Below are 12,452 nucleotides of genomic sequence, written 5' to 3' on the forward strand. Positions count from 1 at the left end.
ACCTTCTTTCTGGATTAAAGAGATTTTGGTCTTATGTGTATTTGATTATTTATTTTATTTGTTTAATTAAGCGAAAACCTAAAAGTGTTTGGTTGTTCCCCAGTCTCCCCTACTGACTGGGATCTGTGGAACATTTCGATGTCACAATCATCCATCCATACAAATGATGGATAGGGCGAAACGGAACATTTGAATTGATTTTAAAATCCTTGCATGAGCCGAGCTCAAACCATGGTCATCACACAGACAAGAACAAGGCTTATTGCGTCCCTTTTATTCATTAGTGTCAGTATTCAGGAACCATTTCCCCATCAGCGTTAACTATGTAGTCACACTTGTGGCCACCTGTTCTTACTCCAGAGCAGGGGTGCACAACAAGGGCCGATCCATTTCAGGACTTTCTGCCAACTTCTGGTCTTAAGCTATGATTGAGTAAATTAAATAATTATCTGACGTGTATGAGTACCGGCTACAGCTGCAGCTGCAGACTGCAAGTGTATCTTAATGATTTTACTGTGCTCAAGTACCGGCTTGAACCAGGGTAATTTATAGAGCTGTCAGCAAATAAAAAACAAGGCAACTGGTTGGAACAAGGGTAAATGGTAAATGGTTGGCATTTATATAACGCCTTTATCCTTTATTGATGTTTCTCATTCACCCATTCATACACACACTCACACACCAACGGCGATTGGCTGCCATGCAAGGCGCCGACCAGCTCGTCAGCAGCATTTGGAGGTTAGGTGTCTTGCTCAGGGACACTTTGACACAGCCCGGGCGGGGGATCGAACCGGCAACCCTCTGACTGCCAGACGACTGCTCTTACTGCCTGAGCCATGTCGCCCCATAACAAAAACCAGTACGCAGTACGAACCAGTACAAACAAAAACCATTACGCAGACTGGCCCTGAGATATGCACCCCTGCTCCAGGTATGTAGGGGTGCCATCCTGAAGGTTTTCCCTTCAACCCTAACTTGGCACACCTGATTCTACTAATTAGCAGCTCAAGATCTGAGATCTGAAGCTGTTGCATGAGGCGCACTTTGTTAGGGTTGGAGTGAAAACCTAGGATAGAAAATCTCCAGGAACAGGGTTGGTGACTACTGGTAACATGTCAGAAACTGTTCATACACTCTCAAGGTTAATTAATTAATTCTTTACCATCTGGTCCTTTAGATATTTGAAGTTCTCTCACATTCCTCCTTCAGGTAAAGTTGGAAATTCACTTTCAGTACACTTATGCATGAAAGTTATACATTAAACAATAATTCAACCATGAATGCAATGTATATAGTTTTTCAAACAAAACTCATTGCAATAATGGTCTACTAATGCAATAATGTTCATCGCAATTACACGTGCCATTTAAAACTTTGTTTAGGTAGTCAATTCATTGAATTCATAACTGGTGTTCAAACAGAAGAACTTCATGAATACAATGCAATTAGTTTAAACAAAACTGAGAAAAGTCCAACAAGTAAATGCATTGCAGTCATTATGCAGTCATGCAGTGCGTGTACGCATATGTGATTAAGATTTTAAAATGGAGTGGAATAACTATCAAATTGTGCATGCCGCATGTGAACGTTCTCTACACTCTACACTGACAGTCTTCACATATGAAGCTTTCATCCTCAAATATCCCATCTTCTTCCCCGCAAGACTCATGGAAGCTAACCCAGTCCTCATTGGCTTTGGGATCAGTTGAGTCCCCATGTAGCTGTTTGTATCTTTTACAAAGATACTTTCCAGGTTTTTTGGTTTTGGAACCAAGGTACTCAAAATGCTGTTGATCCGTCAGCCTAAAGGTAGCTGGTTTCGCCCTTTTGTTGCCCTGTTGCTCTTGTTTCTGAATCTGAATTGTGTCTGAAAAGGTCACTGGCCTTGACTCCGGTGCAACACTTGAAGATGTTGAAGGAAAGGGTGGCGGGTCATTTTGAACGCAGCACAGGGAAATGCCTGCTGACGTTGAAGGCCCAGGAGAGGTTGACGAGGTTGGCGTGAAAAGCACAAACTTTGACCCCTCTTCCAGTGCCTCCTCTTTTGTGAGCACCACCTCCCCTACCATGTTCTCCAAAACCTCCGTAGTGTGACTCTCTGGAGCTATAGTTGGATTTGCCATGCTTGCTTCAGCTGGTAAGGATCTTTCCGTTGTCAGGCTCGGTGCAAAGCCAACAGCAGTGATGATGGCTTCATTTAGTGGGAACATTCCCGTTGTTTTAAAAACTGCCTGACCATTCTCAATGGTAGCAGTCTTCTTCCAGGCCTCATTGAACAGGGTGAAAAATTCAGCTACTGGCAGCTTCTGCCCAGCTGCATTCAGATTCCATTTTCTTCCTTCTTCTTGCCAGTTGTACTTAAGACTTGTGAATAATGGCTTATCTGCAGGCCGTAGGGCATGTGTGGAGTGTGCAGGATAGCACATAACATGCACGTTATTACGCCTCATCAGCTTCAAGAACTCAAGGTTATAAACATGGCTGCTGTGACCATCTAGAAGAAGTATATGGGGGTTGGGGTCATCTTTGGGAAGCTGTCTAATAAACATTTCCCCCCATTCCAGGAAGAGGTTAGAGTTTATCCACCCGTTCTCCGAGACTTTTGCCAAAACATTCACAGGTGAGTCAAGAAGCCATTCATTCCTCAGCCTTTTCCCCTTGAAAATGACCATTGTTGGACCGAACGTTCCCACTGCATTAAAGGCAGCGAGCACCGTTGTAGTTTCTCCTCTGTGCCCTGCGGTTACGTCATGACAAGGCTTCCCAGCCGTGCTGACAACTTGTCTTGGGGTGAAATCATCTTGTAACCCAGACTCTTCACAACTCCATAAATGAGATGGAATATCTTCAAGTCCAAGTTCATTCAGCAGGGTTTTATACTCCTCGAACCAGCTGTGCACAACTTGGGGATTCTTACCTGGAGCCCTTGCTGCTGCTGCTGCAACGTCTGACTCTCTTATACCCACCCCAGGGTTCCTCTTATTGAAGTTTCTAAGCCAATAGTAGCCTGCTTGTTTTTTCACTTCTGAAAACCCTTTGATGTTGTTTGCTTTGGCAAAGTCAAAGGCAATGTTTTGCACATCTTGTTTGGTTAAACGAAAACCTCTCGTTGCTAATGTCTTCAGCAATTCAGCCAGCTCCTTTTCTGCATTAGCTGGGAGAAATGGTTTTCTACCGGAAGAATGCGTGTGCCCACTGACCAACCCTTTGACCCTCTTTTCAAGGGTGGACTTGGGTACATTCCATGCCCTGGCTAAAAAACGCAAATTTGGCTTCTGGCCTGCCTCTGTTGTTTCCCTATATACACACATTGCTGCCCTCATCCTCTCCTCGCTCCACTGGTTATACTTCTTTCTTATAAATGCAGAGCTCCCCTCTTCCTGCCTTCTCAACTTATTCCAACCTGGTGCCATTTTCTGTTTAAAAAATGGGCTAGCTTAACATATTGTAATAAGTAATAAACATTGTAAGCCAGGTGACGTTGGTCAGCAATTTCCATGAAAACTGTTTGCATCAGCCATCATCAAAACTGGACCCCGACTCCAAATCTGGCTCCGGTTTTCTTTTCTCCCAGGTAATCAGCAGAACAATTAGTGTTACCGATTGGCCAGACTGTCTTCACACCTGACTCCCAAGGTGAAGGGAGGGTGGAAAACCAGCAGTTCTCGGTCCTCGAGGGCCGTGATTGGATGATCCCCGGTTTACGTGAAGAAGATTTCCCGCACAAGGCGGAGAGCCTCGTCGTCGGAGCTCCCGGGTGACGTGCCCCCTCGGTCCAGTCCTGGTGCAGTGCCGCGGCTAGGGAGGACCGGCTCCTGGTTCCGGTCCGAGACACCTGCCAGGCCTGGGCTTCCGGGTTCCTGTGCCACGTAAGGCAGCGTCGCTTTCTCCGCCAAGTCCTCCAGGTCAGTCTTGGAGATGTCCGCTTTCTCGCTCAATTCACAGTCAGACGATTCCTCCTCCGTGTCCGATTCGAACATCAATTTCCTTTTTCTCTTGATGAAAGAGGCTGTTTGCCTTCACCAGACACTCTCGCCGATTCTTTTCAGCCTCTGTCTTATGGTAAATACAAAGTAGAATGTAAACAAAATATAAAGGAGCTATATTTGTCTAAACAGAAAATAGCCTATACATGTCAGAAAAAATATGTATTGTTGGGGAGACCAGGAATGGTTGGCACACTATTCTCTCCTTTTATCGTTCTCCCCCTCTCTTTCCTCTTGCTTGTCTGTGTGTGTGTGTGTGTGTATTAGACCTATGGACAGTGTGTGCTTGCACCAATGTGTGTTTTTGTGTGTGTGTGACTAATGGGACAGTAACCACAATATTATGCTCAGAGCCCCCTCACACACACTCACACACACACACACACACACACACAGGCATGTGGACTTGTGTAGAATTACATTTGATAATGTTTAACATATGAATAATGCATGGACTAGCACATTATCAGTGTGCCAACCAACCCCGAAATTGTGCCGAGCAACACCACTCACATTGGGAGCCACCGCTAAGAAAATATAATGCTACCCAGCCAACATCACTCAAATCACAATCAAAACACTTTCAAATCTTATATCAAAATAGCTAATTTCTTTCCATCTCTTAACTGGATTTAAGACATTTCTAATATCTCCAACTAACATGTTAATGTAAAATATATATATATATACATTTTACTTTTGATACTATAAAACTGAAATGTTAACATAATAGATGAGTAAAGTTCAAGAACAAACATTTTAATGTTACATTTTTGTGTCTATGACCTTCAAAGAACCTGAAAATAGTTGTGTGCCAACCAACCCGTGTGTCCAGCCCTGGTCTCTCCTAGCACCTGGAAACCAGATCCCTTCATTTTTTACTTTAAAATACCATTAATCTTCCAATTAATGACGAAGGCGGTTTTTAATGGATCTTTTTTTTTTTTCATTAAGCAATCTTGGTTTCCTTTTAAGGGGTACTTCATTTAAATTAAGGGGGTGGGTATGGTTGAGGGGTAAATTAATGTAGAAGTAATAATAACATATAATTCATGCCATTTTAAGGGATTTGTATCTCATAGTGTACTGCAGTGAAATGTACACCTTAAACGAATTTAATACTGCTACTTACAAAGCTGCAATCAAAGACGGGGGTAATTCCATCTCATTCTCAATTTCTGCGAATTAGGTAGTACACGGTAATCTAGTTTCCATGAGAAATGACTCGACAATACAAACTAACCGTAGTACATTAAAATAGATTGTGAGTGTCAAACACCTAATGCGCCAAAGGCCATCTATTTTAGGTGACTAACCTGCAGTGCAAGTGTTCCAGTTCCAGGGTTGCCCCGACCTTCTTCGGTTAGAACCCTCAACGCCGCACCCACTAGCTCAGCCTCGTTCATGAAATACACCGTCTCCCTGGACTCAGACAAACATACTTGCGGTTTGCAAACTGATTCACAGATACAAACAATTCAATATATTGCCAACCGGCTGGACAATCGATTATCTCCTTAAAAACAGTCCACACAAACACTATGCAGCAAACTGCGGACCAACCTCTGGACTCTCGTCTTTTTCTTTTTTTCTGTTTTTTGCGCGCTTTTTCCGGGCTTTCCTTGCTCACTTAGCTTCGCGTCTCCCCCTATCATCCAGGACGGAAGATCCCGGTGCTTGTCGCCCATATCCGCAACCCCGTAAGACAAGAAAATGCAGCACCTTTGGGGTTTTTAATAACTACAATAACCAGAAGTGAACTTCTTGTTGTGTTTCCGGTTGCTGGAAACATCGTGTACGGCCAATCATAGTGCGCGCCCCCTCCTGGCCGGGAGGTTCCTTCTCATATGGATTTACGAGATGGGAAATATCGAACAAAGAGATTAACATCTCCAACAACCAAGCTGGATTGTGAATGAGAAAAAGAGAAAAGATAGTTTGCCCATCCAGTACATTTCAAATCCACACCAAAATTCTGGTAAAACAAGTAGACAGCGCTGGTATTAACACCACTACAGGTGTAGTTTATTTATTTATTTATTTAATGGCTGTTGTCTATTGATCAGTAACTATTTATAGAGGTTCATCTTTATATTGCAAAATTATATGAAAACATATCTGATTGCTTCAGAGACTGTACACATGTCCATCCATCCATCCATCCATCGTCACCCGCTTATCCGGAGTCGGGTCGCGGGGGCAGTAGGCAAAGCCGGGTATTCCAGGCGTCCCTCTCCCCAGCAATGCATTCTAGCTCCTCCTGGGGGATCCCGAGGCGTTCCCTGGCCAGGAGAGATATATAATCTCTCCAGCAGGCTCTGGGTCTCCCTCGGGGTCTCCGCCCAGTTGGACGAGCCCGGAAAACCTCCAAAGGGAGGCGCCCGGGAGGCATCCTGATGAGATGCCCGAACCACCTCAATTGGCTCCTTTCGACGCGAAGGAGCAGCGGCTCTACTCCGAGCTCCCTCCGGATGTCCGAGCTCCTCACCCTATCTCTAAGGCTGAGCCCGGCCACCCTACGGAGGAAGCTCATTTCGGCCGCTTGTATACGCGATCTCGTTCTTTCGGTCACTACCCAAAGCTCGTGACCATAGGTGAGGGTTGGGACGTAGATCGACCAGTAAATCGAGAGCTTCGCCTTCCGGCTCAGCTCCTTCTTCACCACAACGGTCCGGTGCAACGCCCGCATTACTGCTGACGCTGCACCGATCCGCCTGTCGATCTCACGCTCCCTTCTACCCTCACTCGTGAACAAGACCCCGAGATACTTGAACTCCTTCACTTGGGGCAAAGACTCGTTCCCAACCCGGAGGGAGCAATCCACCGTTTTCCGGCAGAGAACCATGGCCTCGGACTTGGAGGTGCTGACTCTCATCCCGGCCGCTTCACACTCGGCTGCAAACCGCTCCAGTGCGTGCTGAAGGTCACGGTCCGATGAAGCCAGCAGAACCACATCATCCGCAAAAAGCAGAGATGCGATTCTGAGGTCACCAAACCGGACACTCTCCTCACCTCGGCTGCGCCTTGAGATCCTGTCCATGCTGTGTGGAGAGGGGCTGGACTCTGTACACATGTGCAGGGACTAAATCTACTGAATAATGTTTTGATATCTGATTAAATCCGATTACTGAATTTTAGAATAAGCCATCAGTCCATTTCGGTTTTGGAAAATGAGCGCTAAATGTTAAATACAAACATATCATACAGTCATTGTTTGTTTGAGGGGTTCAGTATGTTTTGTGTTACAGTGATGCGTTTCTGGGGTACAGTACTCGTGTAATCAGGAGAGGAAGACCAAAGCCAGTCGACGAGCACCGAGCAAGAGGCAGTGTCTGGGGGGCTGGTTCAGTCACTCTACACCCAAAGCCACCACCATAGACTGGGCACAGTGTGGTCCCACTCAACTGGAGAGCAGGGCTTCATTCAGCTCTCTGATGATCTCAAAAACCCCAATAAATAAATCCACAAACATTCCTAATATGTTTTTTTTTTTTTTTAGATGGCGTCAAGATTTTATTTGACATTATTTCAGAGTATCATACAGTAAACAAGATTTCTGCAAAAGTTAATATATCCATTGTGTTGCATTTCATAAAAATAGTTGCTCACTTACAGTCTTTGTGACTATTAATAATACATGTAATTATATTTATAGAGATACAGCTGTACAGGGTAAATACACAGCTAACACAGTCATATTGTTCTGAATGGGGGGTTCATGAACGAGCCATCTTTCACAGGGGTTTATTCCTACTTCATATAAAAATACTTACAGCAGGCAGAAATCCGCTCTGGTTGCCAATGCCGACGGTATCCTCTCGCCCAATCCCTAACCCTCTGCCTCTTGTATACAAAAACGATGAGGCGAAGGAGAGCCAATCAGCTCCCCTGTACAGCACAGTTGTCAGGTGACTGCTTAAAATCAGGTGTAGCCACTTGTCCGATTTACTCCGTTTCAAATATAATGACGCTTGTATCCAAATGATACTAGAAATGGATCGAGTAATTTCATATAAGCTCAAAGCAGGTGTTTTTTGTTCGATCAGTCTCCTTCTTTGCCTCCCGGTTAGTGCAATATGCAGAAAATTAATTCTTCAGTTTGAAGCGATGCTACTTGGGACATTGAGACTTTCAGGTCATGATCAGTCACAGTCAAAAGTACATCTGCATTCTCAACTTTCCTGGTCTTAGTGTGCAATGAGCTGGCATGAAACTACAGCTGAAATGACAAATCAATTGACAAGATGCTGTGAGGCTTACCAATAGGTGAAGACAGAGTCATTTTGTATTTTGTTCAAGCGATGCCCAGAAATTATGTTAATTGGAAGTGTCAACAGAGTTCAATGAAAGCTTCTACTGAAATGTAACTGGGATGTAAAACTATTTAATGTTCACACGACATAATGGGTAGGGTCGCTAACCGTGACAGAAGTTCTGAAAACTGCATTCGCAGTTGCAGTGCTCCCTGGAGTACTGACTGGAATATAACAATAATCATTTGAACAAATTCAGTCCATTCGCTTCTCCTTCCAATCTCAAAATCTGTGACTGAGCATTTGACTGACCACAATTGGAAACTGCTTCCAGATAATCTCACTGTCAACATGGACTACTGTTTGGCAAAGAATGCTCCTGTCCTCTGCGTGTTTGAAGGCACCCGACAGCCCAGCTAACAGAGACGGCATAATCGTGTGGGAGGAGCTCTGAAATGGAGGTCACTCTGATGGCATGCTGGGTATCGAAGTCCCGGAGGCCTTCCCCCCCCCCCACCTGTTTCAACTCCCCACGGACGTGGCATTAAACACCGTGGCACACCTCTGAATTTTGGCAAAGTTCGGCTAGCTCGGCTAAAAGCCGACCGCGTTTTGACCGGCTCTTTCTCTGCGCCCCGGTTTCCTGTGATAAGCTCCCCTCCTAGGTTCTAACAGCGCAGGACCTGCGGGAAACTTACCTGTGGTTCCGTCTGGACAGACAGGCGTAAGGAGCTACTGCGTCCTCACTAAGACGCTACGCTGCAATTCCACATTCATGCATGAGATCTACGTTTCCTTCGCAAAGGAAATGACAAACAAAACTACCGCCTACATATAAACATATTTAAACAATGTCTGTCAAAAACAATGACCTTCAAATGATATCATATATATTTTTTTGGTGCAACTTGACCTCATGAGGAGAGATATATCTTAAAAGTCCCGGACAAAAATACAGACAAGAGTTGAGTGGTTAAAAAACACTTACACTGACATTAGAGTCCACCACAGTATCACTGACTGTGCCTGACCTAATAGCAGCCTGGGTATAGCTTTCAGCTCTACAGACATAACAGACCTCAAACTCCAGACCTGGAGAATTGCGACGGCTTACGCCACCGTCACGTGAGACTACATTGTAAGGCACTCAGCCCCGCCCACTCCCACAATCTTGCTCTCCAGTCCAGCCAATGAGACAGCACCCTTCCACAGTGGCTTGGTGCGTGAAGTATGACGGGGGAGAACACGAGAGAGAAGACCTTCAGAAACCTTCCACAAATGAAGTTTGTGTCTCTTTTTTTTTGTAGTTTTTTGAGTTTGAACAAGACAAAGCCACACTGACCCGAAGCTGAATCACAGAACCCACAGGATATGAGATGGTTTTTCAGTTTATGTCCTTAAGTACCTGCAGCAGACCTAACGTACTGTATCTCTCAGAACTACTGCTAGCTCACCCAGATATATTTAGAGATGATTGTATTTACATACCTTTTCACATATTTATATAATATATGTATATATCTATATTATCAGCTGAATGATTGGAGATATCTTCCATGTCAGTGCTATATCAGTACAGGTTTAAGGCAGTTTGTTGATGAATATCCTCTTTCGTTCAGTTCCTCTTTTCCTTCACGAACCTCTCCTCCGCTCCCGTGCCTCATGAAACACATTCCGTGACGCCGAGAAAAGAAACGGCGGTGGTGAGGGATCTGGCTGTGACGTCAACGCTACGCTAGGCTCAGTTCCCTGCCAAACGAGGACTTTTTCCTACTCCCCAGACCGGAAGTAAAGTTCCTCCGTTTAGGCCAAACATCCCGGAAAGGGCCACCCCAACACGCTACGTGTCCCGTTCGTTTTTCGTATTCCTCTTCTGTTTTTCAGTGGAGGCGTACAAGCTTTTGCTTTAAGGTGGTGGGTGTAATCTCATTCAAATCAAATAATTTAAAATAGAATATAAATTAAAAACAATGCTTAAAAAAAAGGAGGAATGGAGCTCATGTGTTTTCTAGTGGGTTGTCGGAGTGGGGTAGCAGGCCAGAGAGAGGGGTGCAGCGCTGCCCCCTATTGATGGGGTTATGCTGTTATCTGCTCACAGTGGAAGGTCCAGGCCGAAGCGAGCTGGGCAGCTTATCGGACCCCGGAATCTTCCAGGGGCCGGGGGACACTGTGGCCTTCCGGCTGGCTGCACCACTAATCCCACCACCGCTAGTGTTCCTGCTGCCCTGTGGGGCCCGAGGCTCCGTGGGGGGCCCCCGACCGCTATCGACGCCATGGCGACTGTTGCCGTGGGTGCTGCCGTTCAGGCTGTGGTCGCCGCCTTTCGGGGACCGCGTCAATTCCTTCCTCTCCCTGCAGGGGGCTGTGTTGCTCTCTCCAGCACCTGCTGTGTCCTGGGACTTCCCCCTGGTGGTTTTTGTGGATTTGGGGTCCCCTGTCTGATCGCTCGCTGCCGCGCCCCCTCTCCGGGTGGACCTGCCACTCTCCCGGTGCCGGCCCCGCCCACTCCCGCCCAGCCTCCCCAAAGCGGGCGGGTCTTGGGCGGGGCTCTGGGCACGCTCCACTCGGCACTCCTGCACTGCGTCCGGGGGCAGCGGGTGGGAGGGGTCAGGGGGCGGGGCCAGGGGATGAGATGAAGGCGAAGGAGTGGTCAGAAGATGGTCGGGGGGCGGGGCTACTTCCGACAGGCCTGGGGAAGGTGCGGGGAGAGAGTCTCGGGGGGCGGAGCTGTCTACTGAGAAAGGAAACAGATTATTGAGCATGTCACTCGTCACCTGTCCACAACTCGACCAATGCAATTACTTTAACCATTTGCACACAATTCCTGCAAGTTACTTACAATAAAATACTAACAATCTTCCCATAACCAGCACAAAATTCGCATTTCATATAATTGCACATTTCAAGTTAAGATTTAAAGTAAGATTTTTAGATTACAATCTAAACAGGATCTGCAGGATAGTTTCAAATGTTACCAGCATCCAAAGGGTTAAAGTATTGCAGCCACACACCCATGCACACGCACACGCATGCACACACACACACACACGCGCACAGACAAAAACACACACACACACACACACACTACTCTCTGAATGCCTCTTCCTTAAACAGTTATGATGTAATCACCTAGAAACACCAACCCAGCCACTCCCAGAAGCCCTAATGAATAAACAGGAAGCAGTAGAATCTCCCCTGGGCAGCATAGAGTGCCAGTGAGAGGACTGCTGTGTTTCTGTGGGGCTCTGCACAGGATATACCTCCCACTAACTGACACTCAATTTGTGATTTGAAATTCATGATTTGAAATTCATGATTTATTCTTCAATTTTCCTGGATTAAAATGGAACTGACACTCAGCCCGGCTGGGTAATATTGTTCATCTTAGTTTTGGCAGAGACCTTGGTGAAGTGATGGCGGGTTTCAGAGTGGAGCATTGTGGGTTCTCAGACTGAGGAAACGGATCAATATCTGTTCAGCGTAATATGGGCTTAGATACGACAGCGGCTGAGATCGCTGGGTAAAGCCCTCAAACTTCATCTTCACATCGACTTTGAGGCCACTCAAATTATTCCTGATAGCTTTCCGCTGCAGCCTGCTATGGATACTGCCCTTTTAGTGTGACAAATCTACTAGAACAGCCTATTTAGAACTGACGACCAGAGGGCAATTGCACAAGAGTGCTGTGTGCAGGATGCCCATGTTAACCATTGAATACCAATACTGTCTAGTAGTAATATGTCCATTAAAAAATCTACTTAAAAAATGCTGTTCAACGATTTTGAATTGAGCTAAAATAGCAGGTCCAGTGTAAACACTGCCCTCATTTGGAATCTCAGAAAATAACCCCCCAGAATTCTCACAGTGATGTCATTATAACAGGAAGGAGGAGGAGCCAGTATTCTGACAACCAATCAGGTAAGAAATTACCTCCTGCTGGTCAGAGAACTAGAGAGACTGCTCTACCAGAAGTTTGGTACTGAGAAGTAGAGAAACTTCAGCCTGGCTTATTTACCTTAATCGCTGCACGTTCAATGAAACTAGGACACTCGTCAAATCAACTCTTCCCCACAGTTCACACAGTCCAAACATAACACCCCTCTAAACACACAGCACACTCCCCCAAAACTCCACCCACCACCCCACAATCTCTATATATACCTCACCCACAAATTAACCTTACACACGTCACCCTCCCCAAACCCCCCACCCA

General features: G+C 45.8%; 2 protein-coding genes across 3 annotated transcripts in view; both read right to left on the reverse strand.

Annotated features, from left to right (window-relative positions):
* Positions 1 to 596: 596 nt before the first annotated feature.
* On the reverse strand, positions 597 to 5,707 carry LOC133134685 (uncharacterized). 2 transcript variants are annotated; one of them, XM_061250967.1, is made up of 3 exons: positions 5,550 to 5,707; positions 5,303 to 5,408; positions 597 to 4,052 (listed from the first exon to the last, which is right to left on the reverse strand). In XM_061250967.1, the coding sequence occupies exon 3, from the start codon at positions 3,411 to 3,413 to the stop codon at positions 1,593 to 1,595; it is 1,821 nt and encodes a 606-aa protein (XP_061106951.1). In that variant the 5' UTR covers positions 3,414 to 4,052; positions 5,303 to 5,408; positions 5,550 to 5,707; the 3' UTR covers positions 597 to 1,592. The 2 variants fall into 2 exon arrangements, with proteins under 2 accessions (XP_061106951.1, XP_061106950.1); XM_061250966.1 differs by having other exon boundaries at positions 597 to 4,056.
* Positions 5,708 to 7,479: 1,772 nt separating this feature from the next.
* Positions 7,480 to 12,452, reverse strand: part of LOC133135152 (membrane-associated guanylate kinase, WW and PDZ domain-containing protein 2-like) — a 103,192-nt gene continuing 98,219 nt past the window's right edge. The window contains exon 23 of the mRNA XM_061251946.1: positions 7,480 to 10,970. Coding sequence (XP_061107930.1) covers positions 10,324 to 10,970 — 647 coding nt within the window. The 3' untranslated portion in view covers positions 7,480 to 10,323. The remainder of the gene's footprint in view (positions 10,971 to 12,452) is intronic.

This window comes from Conger conger, chromosome 8 (genome assembly GCF_963514075.1).
Source record: "Conger conger chromosome 8, fConCon1.1, whole genome shotgun sequence".
NCBI classification, from domain to species: domain Eukaryota; kingdom Metazoa; phylum Chordata; class Actinopteri; order Anguilliformes; family Congridae; genus Conger; species Conger conger.

What these genes read in the sequence shown, in the direction of transcription:
- LOC133134685 (XM_061250967.1), bottom strand. Translation starts at nt 3,413, where the DNA reads ATGGCACCAGGTTGGAATAAGTTGAGAAGGCAGGAAGAGGGGAGCTCT.